Genomic DNA, 22,470 nt, shown 5'->3' with positions numbered 1-22,470 from the left:
CTTCTCACAGCATTTATACAGGAATCTGTATCCAGACTGTACGCCACTTCAAGATGCACAGCTCTGCTTGTCAGACATGTGAAGATCACTCTGTACCTCTTCAGAAGATTCCGTCCCCTCTGACGTTGATTGGACCAAAGTAGTCCACCCCCATGTTGGTGAATGGGGCTACGTCAGGTAAGACTTTTTCCTTTGGCAGATCAGCCATTTTTTTGGTCACCGATCTTTCCTCGTTGTTTGCATGTGACACACTCAGAAAAGACCTTCCTTATTGCAGAATTGGCGTTTGTGTTCCAGTATTTCTTCCTAAGGTGGCTCAACACATGATTCCTCCCTCCATGTGCCAACTGCTGATGGATGTGGCGAAGAATAAGTGTAGATACATGAAGATCTTTGGTCAGGATAACCGGGTGCTTGATTTCCTCCGGCATTGAGGATCTCCTAACATGGCCACCAACTCGCAGGAGTCCATCGTCCAGCACAGGATCTAACTTGTAAAGCTGGCTGTCCTTCTTGACAGTGATACCGCTCTTCAGCGTGGCAATTTCCTTCTCAAATTTCAGTCCTTGAACAAAGCACAATATCGCCTTTTCTGCCTTGGCGAGGTCTTCAGGGCGCAGGTATTGCCCATCGAGTGTCCTCTTGTAGACTTGAATTCCCTTTGTGACTACTTCTGTTGGTTTTTGAAGATCCTTTTCAACTTTACAGACAGCAGCATGGATTCCAGTCCTCTTCAGGCTCATGAGGCGCTGTTCTGCAATGCTGCGATTGTTTGGCATAATGGGGTTTGCCTTTCTGAAAGGTAGGTCCAAGTGGTAGTGACCATCCTTAAACACTGAGGAGCTATGCATTATGTCCATGAACTTTGTGTCTTCTCTAGACATTTCAGGGTGTTCCCGTAAAGTTGTCTCATTAAAATCAATGTTATACTGCTGAATCATCATTTCCTCAATGTGTACTAGGGATATTCGATTTGCAGTAATTTTGGAACTAACATGGCTACTACATGTCATTGCCAGCTCGAAGTGGGCCATTGAGCACCCATCCAACTTTGGTCCTTACAGCATAGGGCCCATCTCCTTGACTGTTTATGATTTCCCATGGTTCTATTACTTTTGACGCATTAGTACCGATGAGAAGGTCGATATTTGAATCAATTTGTTGGAGCTGGACAACGCTGAGATATGGACATTTATCCACATCATGCCTGGGAATATTGTGGTGGGGCACAGGCAACAACATCAGGCAAGTGAATGAAATTATTGTCGTCCAATCCTGACACCTCCAGGCTGGATACGACATGACTGGCAATTATTTTTTCCTGTCCCAAGGTACGCAGCAACAAATTAGTCCTTTGTTTCCTTATGTTCAACCGCTGAATGAGGCTTTCTGTACAAAATGTTCCTGAACTACCAGGATCAAAAAAGGCATATGCTTGTAGCACAACATCACTCTTTTTGGCTTTAACTTGGACTGGTACAATAGAAAAGATGCAATCATCCTCAAAACCGGCCCCAATATGACCACATATCTGAGATGCAACAGTTTCAACAGTGATTGCTGGTTCCTTGGGGTCATCCTGTTGTGGCTGCGTGTCTTTCACTTGAGTTCTCTTAGCTTGCTGCTTGATGTGCAGAACTCCCGGATGCTTTTGACTGCACACATCACACTCCAATCGATTATTGCAGTCTTTGCTAACATGTCCCACCTTGAGGCAGCCAAAACAGATCGCTTTCTCCTTGATGAAGCTGATCTTGTCACGGTGCAATTTTCCTTTAAAATGAGAGCACTTGTCCAATGAGTGACCACTCTTTTTACAAAACATGCAGTATTGAGAAGTACGAGGGGAGGGTTGTGATGCAGACAAATTTGTGGCGAAACTGCTTTGTTTGCGCTCATTCAAATTATCTGATTTGGAGTTGAGCTTTTACTTGAGGCAGCAGTGTGGATATCCTGAATGTTGCCAAAAAGTGGATCTGTGGCTGTCCTAACTTGCTTTTCAATAAATGCCACCAAATCACTGAACATAGCCCTTTGCCCAGAGTGCTCCAACTGGTCACACGCAGTGTTTCTCCACCTTTCCCGCATATTGTAGGGCAACTTTAGCAATATGGTCCTCATATTTGACGGCATATCCAAGTCTCTCATGTGCTGGATCTGCTCCGTCACATTACAACCCCACGAAGAAATAAGGCAAAAGCCTGTAGAGCCTTGATATCCTCCCGTTTGATGGGTGTCCAGCTGAAAGCTTTGTTCATGTAAGCAGAGCTGATTTTATACTCATTGCCAAAGTGCTCCAAAAGAAGATTTTTTGCCCTTTGGCACCACTGGTCAGGAGGTAAATGCTGGCAACTTTGCACAATTTCTCTCGGCAAGCCTCTTTGTGTATTGCTCGAGAAAATGTAAACGGTCACTGTAATTGTTGGACTTGTCTTTGACTCCATTCTCAAATGCTTGCATGAAAGCATGATATTGAAGGGGGTCTCCATCAAAAATAGGAATTTGTCGTGATAGGAGAGCAGAAGCGAGGCTTTGTTGTATCATCAATGTAGTAATGTCATTTTGCCTTTGCATAATGTTGAAAATGTCATTTTGATTGACAGTTTGCAGAGAAGAAGATTAATTAAAGGTTCCCTGTGATTGGGTATGAACCACGGGCTTTAGATGAGTGTCATGCCCCACAGAATTACGTCTTGCATGTGTTTGAACTGTGGGCATTTTTTTGCCTGTGCCCTCCTGACTGGGCTGGAAATGCAGGGAGACCAATCACCTGAGAAGCATTTCCCATATTGTATACATTATGCGGCTTTTGATCAATGAATGGCCCATCATAATTTGGTTGTGAGTGCTCTATCTGGTCATTTATATTGACCGCCAATGGGGGCGCTGTAGCACAATCATCAATCATGGCTGTCCTCCTTTCCTTTGGATGAACAATCAACGGGGGCGCTGCTGAGCAATCAATAACTGGCTTCCTTTCCTTTGGACAAAATTCAGCCGCGACGGGATTTAAAATGTTTGCGTTGGCCTGCAGAACTTTGGAGCTCCTTCCATACGGACTTCGGGAGCTCAGTGATGCGTTCTCCTCAAAAACATTGATTTTAGCATTAAATGCTGCCAATTCAGTCTCCAGTGCCAATTGTTCCTTTTGTCTCCACAAATTTTGTTCCTCCACTTCCAATTGATGCATCCTCTTCAAAGCAGCAACACATTCAATGAGAGCTGCCTTGTCAGCTTCAGCTTTGATGCGCTCCTTTTGTGAAGATGTTGTAGATGAAGATTTGGACTTTTGACTTTGGTTTGAAGGTAGAACTGAAGCACTGTTTCCTAGCTTGAGAGAATCTTGGACTCTGGCTTCTTCCTCTTGATCTGTAATTCCGCCATCTTTAACTGGGTCGTTATGAAATACCTCATGAAAAAACTTATGAAAAAACCTCACGTGGTTGCCCAACGTTGCAAAGCCAAGCTTTCACTTTTTCCATGAATCCAAAATAAAGTGTTCTTTTTTTCTCAAACCATTGATTTTGTAAAGCAGCTTGATCAGGAGGAATATTTAGTGAGTCATGATTTTCCTGAGCATCTTTTAAGCACTTCATCATAATGTCCAACTGCGTTTGAACTTCAGAAACATTCTCAACTGCGTCCATTAGCACTTTGAGATTTTCCATTGAAGCAGTTGCCTTTTTGCATTGTGACTGCCTTTCTACCTGACATTTTTCAATAAAATTAATAAGAGCCTTTTCTGTCATTTTAGGAACCCCTTTTTCATGCTGTGGAGCGTGTTCATTTTGCGTTTTAGAACCCTCACATTTTGTGCACTTTCCCTTTAACACACAATCATGCATGAAAATGTACCATCAATAAATATTGGATGACATTTCATATAAACCACATAGCAAATCCAATGGAAAATAGCACAGTGAATGAATAAAATCACACTTAATCGCATTAAATAATCGCCCAGCACTAACACGCATAAATAAATGCAGGGATTCCCCTATATTCAACAGATTGTGGCGCACCGCCACACTAAAATGAAAGCCGCCACGCCTGGCAAATGAGATGTATTTTATTTATTTATTTAAATAAAAAAAAAAATTTTTAAGGCCGCTTCAAACTAGCGGCAGCCGAGTGGGAGGAGTTCAGCGGACACCTATTCATTGTGTATTGTAGCCTAATGTTCGTAACTATGCAGGCCCCCCCCTTAAGAGACGCAAGGGGAACGAGTAGGAAGAATGGGAGAACGAGCGAGATAGCGAGAGATAGCGGTCGCATGTCGTAGCAGCCCGCTGTTATTTTGTTATTGTTTTTCTTTATTATTGTTACCACAATAAAGTGGGTAAGCAAATACAGACTTCTCTCCTTCTTGCCCATATCCGGGGCATTACAATAATTTGGATCGGACTTTTCGGCGAAAGTGAGCGGTGGACGGCCGTCTTGGACGGAAAGCAAACTTTGACTAACTTGCGCTGAGAGACTGCGGAGAGGCGGGGCCCAAAATAAAGCCTTGCTCTATTTTCAGAGCGTTGGTCACAGTAAACGATTTATCAGTTCAAGCAGAGTAAAATGATACATATTCACGGTACAAGAACGTCGTTTCTGTGTCCATCGATTGGTAAGAAAAGGCTGTTTGTACGAGTGACGTGTGGGCGCTCCGTCAGGGGGGACATTTCACGTGCAGTGGCTATTTTTCGGCACAACACCGGCGCGCCAACTTCAGACAATTACGGCTGACGAAACTTTGATAAATGCGCCCCCCCACCCAAATTTCGCGAGCTCTGGGACACTCGAAAAATGACTCTCATACCTCTCCTTGCTAAGTTAATGGTACCTCGACGTGCCTTTGTGTGGAAATTTAGTTTACGAACAACGGGGAAAAAACTATTCACCTTCTCACCGAATCAAGTAAAACTCTTTACACGGCTATTAGAATTCCCCCAGTGCTCTAAATGGGTCAGTTGACAGAAGGACTGTTATTGTTGTGGTAATGTAGTACTTATGAGGGTCAAATAAAAGGAAAAAGGAGGACTACGACGGTGGTCTGCAACCCGCGGCTCTCGGGCCGCATGCGGCTCTTTAGCGATGCTTCGGAGCTTTTTTTTTTTTTTTTAAAATGGAAAAAGATGGGGGAGGGAAATATATTTTTTTGTTTTAATAGGATTTCTAGGAGGACAAACATGACACAAACATTCTTTCAATTCATTAATATTGTAATGAAGTTAAACTTGTGGTGGCATAGTACAACAGAGTAGTCACGTGGTGCGTCATTCTCTATAGGATCCACTGCAGGGAAAATAAACATTTAATCATGAAGGCTAATTACGTATTTCTAGCCAACTTAGTCATTTCTATAGTAGGCTAATATAGCTAGTATCGATATTTATAAGGCTTGTACAAGGCTTTTAATTTTTTGTGGCTCCAGACATACTGTATCAGTTTTTTTGTTGTTTTTTTTGGGGTCAAATATGGCTCTTTCATCAGTTTGGGTTGCCAACCCTGAGTCACTACGAGATGTAAGTCGTACTATTGCCACGAGAAAAAAAGTTGCATTAGTACATCGGGTAACGTAGCTGTAATCAGCTACGCATTTTACATACATGTACTGTAGCTGAGAGGTACAACATTAGCCTGGCTAATGAAATATTTCAAATATATCTTTGTTATGGTTCTTCTTGGGGGAAAAAATGAAGAAAAAAAAATTCGCTGTGGCACGACATGGTGAGGCTGTCCGACTCCGATGCAGCCCACCACCACAGCTTCAAAAAATCCTAGGGGAAACACTGAAATGACTCAACAATCAATATGAATGAACACCGGAACAACTCCGTTAGCTGTCATTAAAACGCTCATTTCGCGATTTGCGCCTAAATGTCCAGCTATTGTCCTTGTGAACAGCCCGCGCGATGATATTCACGCGGAAGGAAGGCAATCCGTTGGTCTACCAATTAGACAAGCAGAATGACAACGCCAAAAAAGCCAAATCATTTTTGAACAAGAATTAAGTACTGTAGTAGATAAATGCTTGGCTTTATTAAATGCTTCTGTTTATCTACCTTAGCTGTGACAGTTGGAGTGACATGTACAGTTGTGGTCAAAAGTTTACATACACTTGTGAAGAACATAATGTTATGGCTCTGTTGAGTTTCCAGTTATTTCTACAACTATGATTTTTCTCTGATAGAGTGATTGGAACAGATACTTCTTTGTCACAAAAAACATTCATGAAGTTTGGTTCTTTTATGACTTTATTATGGGTGAACAGAAAAAAGTGATCAAATCTGCTGGGTCAAAAATATACATACAGCAGCGCTAATATTTGGTAACATGTCCCTTGGCCATTTTCACTTCAATTAGGCGCTTTTGGTAGCCATCCACAAGCTTCTGGCAAGCTTCTGGTTGAATCTTTGACCACTCCTCTTGACAGAATTGGTGCAGTAATTGGTGCAGTTCAGTTGAATTTGATGGCTTTCTGACATGGACTTGTTTCTTCAGCATTGTCCACAAGATCTCAATGGGGTTTAAGTCAGGACTTTGGAAAGGCCATTCGAAAACCTTAATTCTAGCCTGATTTAGCCATTCCATTACCACTTTTGATGTGTGTTTGGGGTCATTGGCCTGTTGGAACACCCAACTGCGTCCAAGACTCAATCTTCGGGCTGATGACATTAGGTTATCTTGAAGAATTTGAAGGTAATCCTCCTTCTTCATTATCCCATTTACTCTATGTAAAGCACCAGTTCCATTGGCAGCAAAACAGCCCCACAGCATAATACTACCACCACCGTGCTTGACGGTAGGCATGGTGTACTTGGGGTTAAAGGCCTCACATTTTCTCCTCCAAACATATTGCTGGGCATTGTGGCCAAACAGCTCGATTTTTGTTTCGTCTGACCACAGAACTTTCCTCCAGAAGGTCTTATCTTTGTCCATGTGATCAGCAGCAAACTTCAGTCGAGCCTTAAGGTGCCGCTTTTGGAGCAAGGGCTTCCTTCTTGCACCTCAGTCCATGGAGATGCAAAACACGCTTGACTGTGGACACTGACACCTGTGTTCCAGCAGCTTCTAATTCTTGGCAGATCTGCTTTTTGGTGATTCTCGGTTGAATCTTCACCCTCCTGACCAATTTTCTCTAAGCAGCAGGTGATAGCTTGCGTTTTCTTCCTGATCGTGGCAGTGACAAAACAGTGCCATGCACTTTATACTTACAAACAATTGTTTGCACTGTTGCTCTTGGGACCTACAGCTGCTTTGAAATGGCTCCAAGTGACTTTCCTGACTTGTTCAAGTCAATGATTCGCTTTTTCAGATCCATGTATGTATATTTTTGACCCAGTAGATTAGATCACTTTTTCTGTTAACCCATAATAAAGTCATAAAAGAACCAAACTTCATGAATGTTTTTTGTGACAAAGAACTATCTGTTCCAATCACTCTATCGGAGAAAAATCCGAGTTGTAGAAATAACTGGAAACTCAAGAGAGCCATGACATTATGTTCTTCACAAGTGTGTGTAAACTTTTGACCACAACTGTAGAAATTTCAAACTCCTCATGATCACTTCTGGCATTTATATGTCTCCAACGTCTCCACACACAAACACATTAATTCCAGCGCGGCTTCCTTGCAGAAACTGTTTAACAAGTTAAACGATAATTGACAGATTGCTGCCCTGCTTCTTTGGCCAGATCAAAGTCATCGTTAACTTTAATAAGCAAGTGCCGCAGTGACTGAGAGGAACAAAGGGCTGGGAGAGGGAGGGTGTGAGGCTGTGCGCAGAGCAGAAAGCAAATGTGGATTAAAAAAAAAAAAAAACTATCGCACATGCTTGCGATGGGACTATCGCGCACATCGCGATGGCGATGTTTAAACGATATATCGTTCAGGCTTACTGCATAGTATAAAATCCTACCAAGCATGCAGACAGGACTAACATTACACAACAACTATTATATGTATGTATAGCATAGCACACGAGCTTGAGCTACTAGCCTTCAGCATTGGCTGGCTTCAATAACACAACAACTTATGAAGTTCTGTACATATGAGCCTTCACCACCGAAGTAAACATATTGCACATCCATATGTTATAGTAAACATAAATACTTACAGACATATTTCCGAGGCGGAAACGTAAGTAACAGAAAGCATTCACGATTGTCAATGCTAACGGTAGACACAGCACTGTGTAAAGTGAATGAGTTTGTGGGCCAAATTATAGATGCAGCGAATTATTCTGACCGGCAGGTGGCAGCAATGCCCCGCAAATGGTCAACTGATTTCCCAGCCAGGGAGGACAGTTCATACTGTATTATCGGTCCAATTAATTGTTACTGGATTTATTGGGGTGACGTCATAATTCCTATTATCGGACTGATAATTATCGGACCAATAATTATCGTCCACCAGTAATTTTAATAATGCCATTTAATGCTACAAACATCATACTGGAAATTTTTTGTTTAGAGTTAGTTTCCTGCTGTAGTTTTGCGTCAAATAGTAAAGCTATAAATGGAGTATTTTGTCTCGTCTTCTCCTCGAGATCTTTCCACCCTAATGTGCAAACCGGGGAGCACAAACAAACAAGTGGTCTCAACTGGGCAGCAAAAAAATATTCACATAAACTAGGCAGGTTTCTACCACCCCTGTCTTTCTTCAGTTGTAATGTGGAATATTTTACCCTAGGCTTTTTGCCCATCCAAATAAATCTTGATATTAATTTATCCCATTCCAAAAATTGTTTATGTGGTATTAATAATGATAGACATTGAAATAAATACAGCAATTGAGAGAGGACATTCATTCTTATTGACTCAATTCTGGAATTGAGATCCAAAAATGGCACCGCATTCCATCTTAGGAGAGCTGCTTTTAATTTGGCATTTATAGGTCCATAATTAAGCTCATACATCTGTGAGAAATCTCTATGTAATATAATCCCTAAATATTTGACCATTTCTGCATCCCAATTCCATTTATATTCCTACTTAATATGTTGAGGTGGATTGTAGTTCAGAGTTAATATCATTGTTTTATTTACAATAATTTTATAGCCAGAGAAGGTTCCGTATTCTTCTAGTGCTCTAATCGTTGTTTGTAATGTTTGTGTAGGTTGGGTTATTGTTACTAATAAATCGTCAGCGTTAGGCCTGTCGCGATAACAAATTTTAGTGTGCGATAATTTACATCACAAGCGCTGCGTATTCTGGGAGCGAGAATAGGTGTAAGGTGTGCATTTCAGAGCAGAGAGTAATCTGAGTGCGTCCGTGAACGAATGTAAGTAAATCCATATGAGTCAGTGTATAAAGTGCTTAGTTTTCGCCACTTTTATGGCCAAGATGACCGCACGTGCACGGAGCGCGCACTCACCCCCCCCCCCCCCCACCACCCTTGTGTTCATTATACTGCGCGAGTATGTATGTGTGTCACGTGACTGAGAGTGGAGGGTGATCTGGCCTTTTTTTTAATTGGCAAAATGAAGAGAAGCTATCCTTCTGGAAGCGAAAAAAGAAAAAGAAGAGAAAAGGAAGTAAGACAGCGGTGAGTGTACTATGTTACTGTAGTTTTATGTGCTAAAGTAGTAGAAGCACTGCAGACTAGTAGTAGTGGAGATAGTATTTTTATGTCCTAAACCAATTAACTGCCTTGACTTGTTTAACTAGCTTGTTAGCGTTTGCTAACAGCATTGCAGCATGCTAACCTTTCTTCATACATAAAGATGTTACCTAGAACACAAAATCAGTGTTTAGAATCAACATACACACATTTTCATCTGGGAATTTTTTCAGAAGGTGTCTGTCTCCCCCAGAGCAGTTGTGGTTACAATAGAAGCTTACATCCACTGAGGGGCCGTTTACATGGTGACTCTTTGAGAAGACGAAAAATTTCAAATGTGCATCTACATGGTTTCGTTTCCATTCAAACAATGTCGCAATTCCGCATGAAAACGATGTAGTATTCATGCCAGGCCCTAGGGGGCAGTGCAGATTTACAAGGTGACAGCGAATGATGCACTTTGACCCCACGGGGCTCCTCAGCCCGGAAGAAAACATGCCCGCCCATTCGAAGCAGTGGCATTTTCCTTTTGCTCCAAAAGGTAAAAAACATGGAAACATTCAACATATTTAAATGTAAAAATATTATTAAAACAGTAAATTAAAGCCGGCGTTCCGCCATTTGCAGTTTTTAATGTTAAATAGCACCGCTGCACACGCCCAATGTGACGTGTACGAGTGCTGACGTTATCATCGCGGGTCCGGCGCGGCAGTAGCCTTTGATATGCATGCGAAGCAAGCCCCCCTCATTCCCCCACAATCGAATTCTTCCACTTTCGAGGCAGGATTCAGAATTTTGTGTCTTCGCCTTCCGTCTTCGCCGACACCATATGCACGCGAGGCGAGTCCGCAACTCAGTCATTGCGTCTTTGTGTCGCAGAGTCTCCATGTAAACTGCCCCTGAGTGTGGAGTGAAAGAATAATGCAATGGGGGGGGGGGGGGGGGGGGGGGGCACTTTAACTGTCCTAAAAAGCGCTCTATGAGACTGAGGCGTTATTAGACTTTTATTAAATATGCTATTGCTTTAAGTCCAACTGTCGCCCTTACTTGCACACGCTCGAAGGGTCCCATGTTGCTTGTCGCCTGGGGTCCCCGGGGACCCTTGCTACGCCTCTGTCTATCCATCACGCACAAACCTACTCAACTATTTTAACCCTTGTGGGAAAAACGTCCCATTTTGGGACTTTTGTGTTTTAGCAAGATTTACATCAAAGAGAGAGCACAAATGTAATTACTAGAATATGACACAATTAAACATTTGGTGAAGTTTGGTTCACTTCTGCACAGCAGTTTTGGAGATATCATCACTATTACATTTATCTTCTATATCGTACTTATTTCCGCCGAAGGAGGTAAATATGGATTTCAAAATTCATGTTGAGGATTGCGCTCAAACCAAATGTCAAGGAGCCAAATTTCCAAATGTAATTACTAGAATATGACACAATTCAACACTTGGTGAGCTTTGGTTCAATTCTGCATAGCGGTTTGGGAGATATCATCAAAAAAAAAATTCCTACGTGTCCCAAAGAATGCCATTGTCAAAATGCCATTGTCAAAAAATGTTTTCCTTCAAAAAAAAAATTATGTTATGATTTATTAACATATTGAAGGCTCTAACTTGTCCATATTGAATATTCCAATTTGAGTGTGTTTTTTATATATATGCAGAAGACAGTTACTTTTGCTCTTAGCACAATATTGCTTTTATTGTCCATAGAGAGCATAAAAAAACCCCCAAAAAACTATATAGGCATGCATAGGTCTGATGCCACTGAACATTTTGAGTGGTCGCAAGTAAAAAAAATATTCAGAAATGACTTTGATATTACACTTCAAAGCAACGTTCCAAAATGGAACGTTTTTTCCTATGTGTCGCAAAAAATTTGAAAATGTTGCGTTCCAAAAATATTGCGTTCCCAAAAAAATGTAATGTTATGATTTATGAACAAATCGAAGGCTCTAATTTGTCAATATTGAATATTTCAATTTGAATGTGTTTTTATATATATGCAGATAACAGTTACTTTTGCTCTTAGCACAATATTGCTTTTATTGTCCATAGAGGGCATCAAAAATAAATAAAAATTATATATGTATGGATAGGTCTGATGCCACTGAACATTTTGAGTGGTCGCAAGTAAAAAAAAAAAACAGAAATGGCTGATATTACACTTCAAAGCAACGTTCCAAAATGGAACATTTTTTCCTATGTGTCGCAAAAAATTTAAAAATGTTGCGTTCCAAAATTTTTTTACTGTTATGATTTATTAACATATCGAAGGCTCTAATTTGTCCATATTGAATATTCCAATTTGAATGTGTTTTTTATATATATGCAGATGACAGTTACTTTTGCTCTTAGCACAATATTGCTTTTATTGTCTGTAGAGTGCATCAAAAATAAAAACTATATATGTATGGATAGGTCTGATGCCACTGAACATTTTGAGGGGTCGCAAGTAAAAAATAATCAGAAATGACTTTGATATTAACACTTCAAAGCAACGTTCCAAAATGGAACGTTTTTTCCTTTGTGTCGCAAAAAATTAAAAAATGTTGCGTTCAAAAAACTTTTTAATGTTATGATTTATTAACATATCGAAGGCTCTAATTTGTCCATATTGAATATTCCAATTTGAATGTGTTTTTGATATATATGCAGTAGGGCTGCAGTTGTCGAATATTTTAGTAGTCGATTAATTGATGGACCAGTTCGAATAATCGAATAAGAAACATAAAAAACTTAAAATATCTGAGCTGAGCCTCAAACCATATGAATTCTTTTTTTTTTTTAAATGAGGATCGATGTACAACAAAAGAACAATTGGCTAACTTACATAGAAAAAGTCAGTTAGCTTAATTGCTATAAAATGCTAATGTTTTTTAACACTGCTCTTAACAATGGTTCTGACACATATTCCCACAAATAAGGCTAAATATACCTATAAACTAAATCATGAATGCATTAAAAAAACGTAAGATCAAACAAAAACTTAGCCTATGTTGGTCTTAACAGGGAGCAGTTGGATTCAGCTATGTGAAGAGGCAGATCAGAGGGCAGTGTATCCACCCTAATCAATAAAACTAAATGCAAACACTTTCAAACTTAACTATTGTAACGCCACTTTAATTAAACGAATACTCGAAGCAACAAAATTTTATTCGAATATCTTTTTGTAATCGAATACTTGAGTTAATCGATTAATCGTTGCAGCACTAATATGCAGAAGACAGTTACTTTTGCTCTTAGCACAATATTGCTTTTATTGTCCATAGAGGGCACTAAAAATAAATAAATAAATAAATAAAAACTATATAGGTATGGATAGGTCTGATGCCACTGAACATTTTGAGTCGTCGCAAGTAAAAAATTATTCTGAAATGACTGATACTACACTTCAAAGCAACGTTCCGAAAATGGAACGTTTTGTCCTATGTGTCGCATAAAAGTTAAAAATGTTGCATTCCAAAAATGTTGTGTTCCCAAAAAATTTTAATGTTATGATTTATTCGCATATCGAAGGCTCTAATTTGTCCATATTGAATATTTCAAATTGAATGTGTTTTTTATATATATGCAGATAACAGTTACTTTTGCTCTTAGCACAATATTGCTTTTATTGTCCATAGAGGGCATCAAAAATAAATAAAAATTATATATGTATGGATAGGTCTGATGCCACTGAACATTTTGAGTGGTCGCAAGTAAAAAAAAAAAATCAGAAATGGCTGATATTACACTTCAAAGCAACGTTCCAAAATGGAACGTTTTTTCCTATGTGTCGCAAAAAATTTAAAAATGTTGCGTTCCAAAAATTTTTTACTGTTATGATTTATTAACATATCGAAGGCTCTAATTTGTCCATATTGAATATTCCAATTTGAATGTGTTTTTTATATATATGCAGATGACAGTTACTTTTGCTCTTAGCACAATATTGCTTTTATTGTCCGTAGAGTGCATCAAAAATAAATAAAAACTATATATGTATGGATAGGTCTGATGCCACTGAACATTTTGAGTGGTCGCAAGTAAAAAATAATCAGAAATGACTTTGATATTACACTTCAAAGCAACGTTCCAAAATGGAACATTTTTTCCTTTGTGTCGCAAAAAATTAAAAAATGTTGCGTTCAAAAAACTTTTTAATGTTATGATTTATTAACATATCGAAGGCTCTAATTTGTCCATATTGAATATTCCAATTTGAATGTGTTTTTGATATATATGCAGTAGGGCTGCAGTTGTCGAATATTTTAGTAGTCGATTAATTGATGGACCAGTTCGAATAATCGAATAAGAAACATAAAAAACTTAAAATATCTGAGCTGAGCCTCAAACCATATGAATTCTTTTTTTTTTTTAAATGAGGATCGATGTACAACAAAAGAACAATTGGCTAACTTACATAGAAAAAGTCAGTTAGCTTAATTGCTATAAAATGCTAATGTTTTTTAACACTGCTCTTAACAATGGTTCTGACACATATTCCCACAAATAAGGCTAAATATACCTATAAACTAAATCATGAATGCATTAAAAAAACGTAAGATCAAACAAAAACTTAGCCTATGTTGGTCTTAACAGGGAGCAGTTGGATTCAGCTATGTGAAGAGGCAGATCAGAGGGCAGTGTATCCACCCTAATCAATAAAACTAAATGCAAACACTTTCAAACTTAACTATTGTAACGCCACTTTAATTAAACGAATACTCGAAGCAACAAAATTTTATTCGAATATCTTTTTGTAATCGAATACTTGAGTTAATCGATTAATCGTTGCAGCACTAATATGCAGAAGACAGTTACTTTTGCTCTTAGCACAATATTGCTTTTATTGTCCATAGAGGGCACTAAAAATAAATAAATAAATAAATAAAAACTATATAGGTATGGATAGGTCTGATGCCACTGAACATTTTGAGTCGTCGCAAGTAAAAAATTATTCTGAAATGACTGATACTACACTTCAAAGCAACGTTCCGAAAATGGAACGTTTTGTCCTATGTGTCGCATAAAAGTTAAAAATGTTGCATTCCAAAAATGTTGTGTTCCCAAAAAATTTTAATGTTATGATTTATTCGCATATCGAAGGCTCTAATTTGTCCATATTGAATATTTCAAATTGAATGTGTTTTTTATATATATGCAGATAACAGTTACTTTTGCTCTTAGCACAATATTGCTTTTATTGTCCATAGAGGGCATCAAAAATAAATAAAAACAATATATGTATGGATAGGTCTGATGCCACTGAACATTTTGAGTGGTCGCAAGTAGGGGTGCAACGGTTCAGTTAGCCCACGGTTTGGTTTGAACCTCGGTTTTGGGATCACGGTTTCGGTTCGGTTTGCGTTTTGCATTTTTTTTTTTTTTGAACTGCCTTTATTTTGCTTTTTAAAAAATGAAATAAACACTTAAAATGTAAACATTTTCGACTGTTAAAATGCCTCTTAGTGACTGACTACTGAAATACACACACAGTAGTATAAAAGTTACTTGGCAAACTAACTGGTGATACCTTTCATGTTTTTTTTTTTTCATTAAAAAAAATCAACCGTTAAAGTTGATAAAATTGCTCCCGTTTTTGCATTAGTTCCCTTCTGTCTACTTTCGACATGTGAAAAATTTTAAACTGTTTCATCCTTTAAAGACAGACTCAAGTCAAGATTTTGCCAATTTAGGAGTATTTTAGATAAAAAGTTGCTTCGGTTCGCTCGTAAGGTTTACTACACCAGAGCCTTTCTGAGAAGTTTACTGCTCTAAAATGGCGGCTGTTTACTAACGCTACCGAGTCTGTTATTTCGCATGTAGTTCTATATGCATGAGATATCTAGGCGTAGATTGTATGTTGTCGGCTAAGTCAGGTAATATTGGAGCCACCTAGCCTAGCATCGCGTTTGCTACAGCGTCTCAACAAACACTCTTCCCTCTCAGAGTCTCTGACTTTTCTCGCGTCATTCCACCAACGCATTGTCTCATTGCAGAAACGGTGACCAAATCCAAACGGATGAAAAAAAAAACGTAATGCACGAAAACCGTGCAGATTTTGAACGTAACGTACGGCGTACACATTTAAAAATGAGTGCTCACTTGTACGAATTATGACGAGACCGTACCATTTGACAGGTATGAATTATAGTGGACCGTCACAGTTAGGTAGTAGCACTCTGTAGCACGGGACGTCCAACTTCCAACTATCAGTGCTCAGGGCGTAACTATGTGCTTTAGCAAAATCATCTTCAATGGCTTTGCGTGCCATTTCATAAATGTCGTGGATTACGTTGCTGGAGAAATATGTCCGCGAGGGAACAATGTAACGCGGGTCAAGCGTTGCAAATAAATTAAGGAAACCCGCGTGTTTTCACTGGTGTCATCTTTGGGGTTGTCCTACCCTGAGAAAGTGATATCTGTGGGTGATGCAGGCTGAGGTGCCGGAGTCATGCTATAAAAGTGTTGCCATTAGCATGGGGAACAAGCGCTGAGCAATGCTTGCAATTTTTTTCCTTTCAATATTTTCTCTCCCTCCGCATTGTAGACCACGGGGAAACCAAAATGTTGCCACACCGCAGATTTGAAAGAAGCCGGTGCTTCCTCAAAATTCGGTCTCCACTCCTCCGCTCGCCATAGCTATTTGTTTTCTTTCTTGTTTCACTTTCACTTCGCTCGTAAGCGAGAGAGGGCGTTACACGGCTTCTATTACACAGGTGCTTGACAGCGGTCTGACATTTACTTGCGGGGCGGGAATTTGTCCACAGCGGTGCTTCACGTCACACATAGGCACCAGAGTTCGATCAATTCATTTCACAAGCGTTCGGAATACATTAATTGCAAAACCGAAAAGGCGCGGTTCATAAAGGCGTATTGAACCGTACAGGGCGAACCGTACGGTTCGGCTTTGAACCGCAAACCGTTGCACCGCTAGTCGCAAGTAAAAAAATATTCAGAAATGACTTTGATATTACACTACAAAGTAGAGCAGGGCGGTAAACCGAAAATTTACCGGCACCGAAATTCTTCACAATGACCGACGTAATTTTGACCATGACGGTAAATTTGGTAATTTAATAAAACAAGAAAATATAGATAATATATAGTCTTTTCATCCCGCTTTGACTCTGACTTGTTCGGCAATGTTCATTCCCCTTTAAGAAAGCAGAAAGTGTGCTTACGTATGGAGTCACATGGTTATCAGGAAGCCAAACAAACAAGAGCCCTGTAGCTAACGCTAGCGGCTAACGCTACAAGCAAACGTGATGGAGTGTGGCTTAAGGGAGGTTCGCCAAACTTTCACCCAACATTAAATAGACTCTTGGCGGCATCCAGACAGGCTTTCACCCGCTGTCATCCCTTGTTCTCACCTTTTCCAAAGAGGACGGTTTCAATGCTTTCTACTAGTAGCCAAGCCACAGGCTAACGCTAGCGGCTAACGCCACAAATAAACGTGATGGGAGGTCTGATGCCACTGAACATTTTGAGTGGTCGCAAGTAAAAAAAAAAAAAAATCAGAAATGACTTTGATATTACACTTCAAAGCATTGAGCGGATAGCGGCTCTAACCTTGGCGAAACAGCTGAAATTAATGAGTGGATTGGGCACGGACTGCATCTAGCAATTAGTATGTCACGTTATTGTGTATCTCTGTCTATGTGTGATTTCTGATGGGTGTTGTGATAGTAAAGCATTCAGCATAAAGTACAATCCAACAGTGAACATTTTAATATGTTTAATGACCCCAGCTATTTTTCTGTATGTGCTTAATTCTGTGTCATTAGTTCAATGCAGCTTTAATGTGTGTGTGTGTCTGTGTGGGGGTTCATGTGTGCTTGCATGTATTAAAAAACGCACAGGGGGGAAAAAAAAAACTGAAACTTTAAGTAAACACTTGTGTTAAGTAAATATGTCACAGCAGCCATTAACGATAAGTTGTCTTTTTGAAGTGTACTGTTCAAGCTGTAAGTCATTTGTATTACAATGACATGTTTGCACAGGCATATTGATTATGGCAATGTACATTGTTCAAGCCATACAAGCTGTTATAAATGTTCATACTTGAATTCTTATTGTTTACAATAAATTTTTGTATACTTAATGTTTAGACTGCATGTACGATTGTTAAACATATTAAATTGAAAGCTGGTAAATAACTCAACAAGAAACTGTTAATCTGTATTTCATGCATTGAATCAGATTTTCAAATTATATAACAGTCCGCTTGGGCGAATGTATCGTCATTTATCGTTATCGAGGCAAATCTGCTCAATTTACCGCGATACGTGCTTAAGGCCATATCGCCCAGCCATACGTACAAAGCAACGTTCCAAAATGGAACGTTTTTTCCTATGTGTCGCAAAAAAAAAAAAAAAAAAAAAAAAAAAAAAAAAAAAAAAAAAACCAGCACACAAGGGTTCAAGGAGTTGCTAATGACAGCCTAAAACACTTGTAACGTCGACCACTCGTCACCTAATTTCCATAGGTTCGGAATGGGACAAAGAACGTTTTCAGCTCTGAAGGTTTTAAAACCTGTCTTGCACATAATGTCAAGTTTAGTGTACCGTTCTGAGCTCAACGAAGTGCTCCATGTCGTCGTCCTCATCTCCTTGGAAGCAGTAAAAAGGAACTTTGGAGGAAAGCTCGCAACCTACGAAACACGCACAGCAATGTAATACATAGCCTCACGACAGTTTGGTTTATTCACATCATTCAGCTAACACAACAATCATACAATGCAAGGTATACAGAACTAAAATATTTTATCCAAGGAAGCTCTTCGGCATTTAGTGGAGTTTCACAAAGCGGTATTGGCTACCCATTTTCCAAACCCACGTGTAAGCTCTCAAACGGAGTTTCGTTTCATTTTAAAATATTTTAAACTTCTTACTGAACAGGAAGCTCTCCAGCTTTGTTTGGCTCGCCAAGTCGACATCAAACGATTCGTCGTCTGTGAAAGACATAATGCCGTGTGAAAGTAAGTTTTGCTGCTAACACGTTGGAGTCCAACTATATCATCCGCGGGAATAAAAAAAATAAATAAATAAAGGCAACGTCGCAGAACGAAAACGCGATGGTGACGTAATCAAAGCGCGCTACCTCTGTTCTTAACTCCGTATACGTCGATTAAAGGAAGCGTACTAATACGAGTGAAAAACAGCAGACTTTAATGCCATAAAATGCTTTTCATGAGCTCAAATCTCGCAGCACTTTTATTATTTGCAAGTAAATATTTTTTCATCATTCAATGAAGATGGTAGGTAGGGTTGCATTGCAATTAAATTGGCCGTGGCGCACAACTTGATCATTTAGAACGCTTTATTGTCAACTTAATGCACTTACAAATTTTACATGTAAACTGCCCCAAAACTTGCATAAATGAAAATTTACAATATGAACACTTTCACTCAGTCAGAGCCCATCACTGTTCATGTTTCACCTGTGGAGGAATTTAAGCTCAGACCACATTTTCTTTGACATCGGGCCAAAAATAAATTGACACAATTTCAGTAAAGGATACTGAATAACATGTTTGACAGCGTTTAATATTTGTTTACATTATCACGCTCACAGAGGTGAGTGACATGCATCTTCTTTATGTGCCTTCCAATGAGGTTCTAAATGAACACTAGGTCTGGCTGAAGAGCAACAGAACATGTTGACCAAAGTGCTTGTTTGTTCACTATACTGTATATGTTTTTACAATAAAAGGTGGAAAATGCATTAGAAAGCAAAACATTCAACATGAATTACACCCCCCAAAAAGACCATTTGGTGACAAGCGGGAACAAGAGGTTGGTGGTACAGTGCGGAATTACAGATAAAAAAGCATGCTCAGAAAGGCAAAACTGGATAGAAAAATATTTCATAACGTAGTTTGAAATATTCCACAGCTCAGTTAACATGCCAGCACGTGCTCATAAAGGTGTTGGAAAGAAACAGTGCAGTCATTCCTAAAAACAGCTGCACATAAATCATTTTCCCACAAAAAAAGGGATCAGTATTGTACAGATTTTTGGTCCCACAGTAAATATGAACTTTAGAAGAGGCCTTTTGGCCGTGAAAAAGGTTCCCCAACCCTGATTTAGATCGGTAAACTGATGGAAGAGGAGAAAAATACACTAATGCACTAATCATTTCACATAAATGAGTTGTGATGCAAGATTATCCCAAACCAACAAACCTTATCGTAACAAAATGGTGAAAAAAAAAAATGACACTGAGGTCTATTAGAAACCGAAATCTGAACAATCAAAGGCAAAAGAACCAAAAGGCAAAATGGTCACTGGGGTGTTGCGTGGATCATTGAGCAATAATGGGCACTTCTTTAATGCGTCGAACGTAAACTACCCATTCAAATTGCGCGGTTTTGATTCAGCGCAACCTTTTCCTATACAAAGAAAAAATGAACTGTGCTTCATGATGAGGCCGTTGTAATGTGACATTTTGTACATATGTGCTGCACTCGTTTCACAGCTCAGGGTGCGTGTGTGTGATCAGACACTTTAGGCAACGTCATGTATGTCATATCTACATAATGGCTGCTGGATCAATTCAGCAAAACAAGGCGGCTAATAAAGATGTCAATTCTCCCTGGAGGTGGACACGTGTTTAGGCTTCAGGCATAACAAACGCACCTCTACTCTTCAATGCTGATTCATCACCACTGATTACAATTTGGCCATGCTGGCTCCTAATCAGCTCATTCAAAAGCAGGGATTCACACATGCTTAGAACAAATTAAAAAAACATGTGTCCCTGCTAGCATAGGCAGTCACGTACTATTATAAACCATCATAGAATGTGTGTCTCCTTGAAGGTTCAGTGTTGACTGGAGCTTGCACTTTCCTTAGTCTGCTTGACTCATAAGCTTCGTCCCATTATGATGACATCTTTGGGAAAGCCCTCCATCTTGGCCACCTCGAAGCACCCAAGCTTACTATAGAAGTCCAACATTCTCTTGTCAGTCTGGCGCACCTTGCAGAAAGCACCTTGGGAGCCTGGACATAACATACAAAAGAAAATCAGAGCGTGAACAAACGTTCAGTTGCTTCTCCCAGTCAAAGTAGATTGGAAGTCTAGCGCCGTTAATCACAGCCAATGAGTTAAATGAGAACTCGCATAGACTTCATAATGGTATTGATGGGTCAGATTAATCATGCACTGTGCCTCGCATTCAAGTTGGGGCTATATTTTTCATACCATAAATGCATTTTGAAACATTGTGAAAAAAATCCATGGGAGAAATTAGCAGCTACTGCATTGGCATCATAGTTGGCAATATTTACGTAAAATAAATGCTGACTGCACTTTTTTTTTGCATTTAACCAAGAATCGAGACTGTTTTGCGTCCATATCTATAAAAAATTTGGGGATTTCAGCATTTATTCACAAGAATTTTCACCGGAAAAGCTCTGTTTACATATGGCGGCCGCTAGCTACATTGACTAACAGACAAACACTGTACTTTGACATATTTATGTAAAATAAATGCTAACTGCACGTTTTTCTTTTTTTCTTTTTTCTTTTTGCTTTTAACCAAGAATCCAGACTGTTTTACGTCCATATCTATAAAGAATTTGGGGATTAAAGCATTTATTGACAAGAATTTCATCGGAAAAGCTCTGTTCAAATAAGGCGGCCGCTAGCTACATTTTACTAACAGACTAGCATTGTACATCACCATATTTACGTAAAATAAATGCTAACTGCATGTTTTTTGCTTTTAACTAAGAATCAAGACTGTTTTACGTCCACACCTTTAAAGAATTCAGGTATTTTAGCGTTTATTCACAAGAATTTTCAACAACAAAAAAGCTCTTTGTCTGTGATTCCACTTAGTCAACTTTGACTGCTTTTCCAACAATGCAGGCCCCCTATTTATCGGCCCTGTGCCTCGTGCCCCATCAATACATTATCAAGTCTATGGTACTTGTTAAGGGTTTTTAAAAAAAATGCGCACGAAAGGGTTAAGGGATCATAAAGGATTATTTTATTTTATCATATTTAGAGGATTTTCGAAAATTCTCCCAGGAATCCAAAAATTACAAACTTTTTGTGTGTAGTGTGCATTAAGGCTGCAACAACTAATTAAGTAATTCGATTAATAAATTAGTTGCCGATAATTCATTTTTGCCAGCAGCTATGAGCAGTCCCGTTTGGGTCCTTGTGTGTCAGTGTGTGTAATGCGAGGCTGCGTGCACATGCCAGTGATTAGAGCAAGTAAGAGAGTTTACTGCTACACTCAGGTTGGGTTGCTGAATCAATAACTTTATGAAGTGTCGAGACTTAGATTGTCTTTTATGTTGTTCGATCCAGTGTGCCTCTGTCAGAGGTGAGTAAATGAAGCCAATTGTATTGTTTGTATTCTTTGTTGATTTTACTACTTAGCACAGAGTGCTAGGCTAGTTAGCGATGATGCTAATCAGTGTCTTAAGTGTCCGTTTGTTTTGTGTTATGGAGAAGTATATTAACACTTGAATTATTGTTAGATACTAAAGTTGCCTAATTTCTTCTTTTGTATATTTGTGCTGCAACGACTAATCAATTAACTGTAGTAATTCGATTATAAAAAAAGCTTCGAATCAAATTTTGTTGCCTCAACTATTGGTTTAATCAGAGTGCCATTGTAATGGTTTGTTTTGAAAGTGTTTGCATTTAGTTTTATTGCTTTCGGTGGATACACTGCCCTCTAGTAAAAACCATGGATATGACTTAACAATTTACATGGCTGAATCCAGCTGCCCCCTTTTAAGACAACACAAGGTAAGTTTTTGTTTGAGCTAATGTAATGCATCCATAGTTTAGTTTATAGGTATCTTTGGCCGTTTTTTTGTGGGAATATGTGTTGGAACAATTTGGTAAGAGTGTTGTAAAACAGCGTAAGCATTTTATAGCACTTAAGCTAGCGGACTTTTGCTATG

The 22,470-nt window shown here is 39.1% G+C and overlaps 2 protein-coding genes across 3 annotated transcripts in view; both read right to left on the bottom strand.

Moving 5' to 3' along the window:
• Window positions 1-18,603, bottom strand: part of npm3 (nucleophosmin/nucleoplasmin, 3) — a 34,124-nt gene extending 15,521 nt beyond the window's left edge. The window contains exons 1-2 of the mRNA XM_057847750.1: window positions 18,438-18,603; window positions 18,112-18,197 (exon numbers count right to left, since the gene is read on the bottom strand). Coding sequence (XP_057703733.1) covers window positions 18,112-18,197; window positions 18,438-18,510 — 159 coding nt within the window. The 5' untranslated portion in view covers window positions 18,511-18,603. The remainder of the gene's footprint in view (window positions 1-18,111; window positions 18,198-18,437) is intronic.
• Window positions 18,604-18,795: 192 nt separating this feature from the next.
• oga (O-GlcNAcase) overlaps window positions 18,796-22,470 on the bottom strand; it is a 42,865-nt gene continuing 39,190 nt past the window's right edge. The window contains exon 19 of one of the 2 annotated variants that reach the window (XM_057847748.1): window positions 18,796-20,547. In XM_057847748.1, coding sequence (XP_057703731.1) covers window positions 20,411-20,547 — 137 coding nt within the window. In that variant the 3' untranslated portion in view covers window positions 18,796-20,410. The remainder of the gene's footprint in view (window positions 20,548-22,470) is intronic. The other variant, XM_057847749.1, reaches the window with a different exon arrangement.

Source organism: Corythoichthys intestinalis, chromosome 10 (assembly GCF_030265065.1).
Source record: "Corythoichthys intestinalis isolate RoL2023-P3 chromosome 10, ASM3026506v1, whole genome shotgun sequence".
NCBI classification, from domain to species: Eukaryota; Metazoa; Chordata; class Actinopteri; order Syngnathiformes; family Syngnathidae; genus Corythoichthys; species Corythoichthys intestinalis.
Note: the sequence above shows the minus strand (reverse complement) of the source record. Positions and strands in the feature narration are given on the sequence as shown.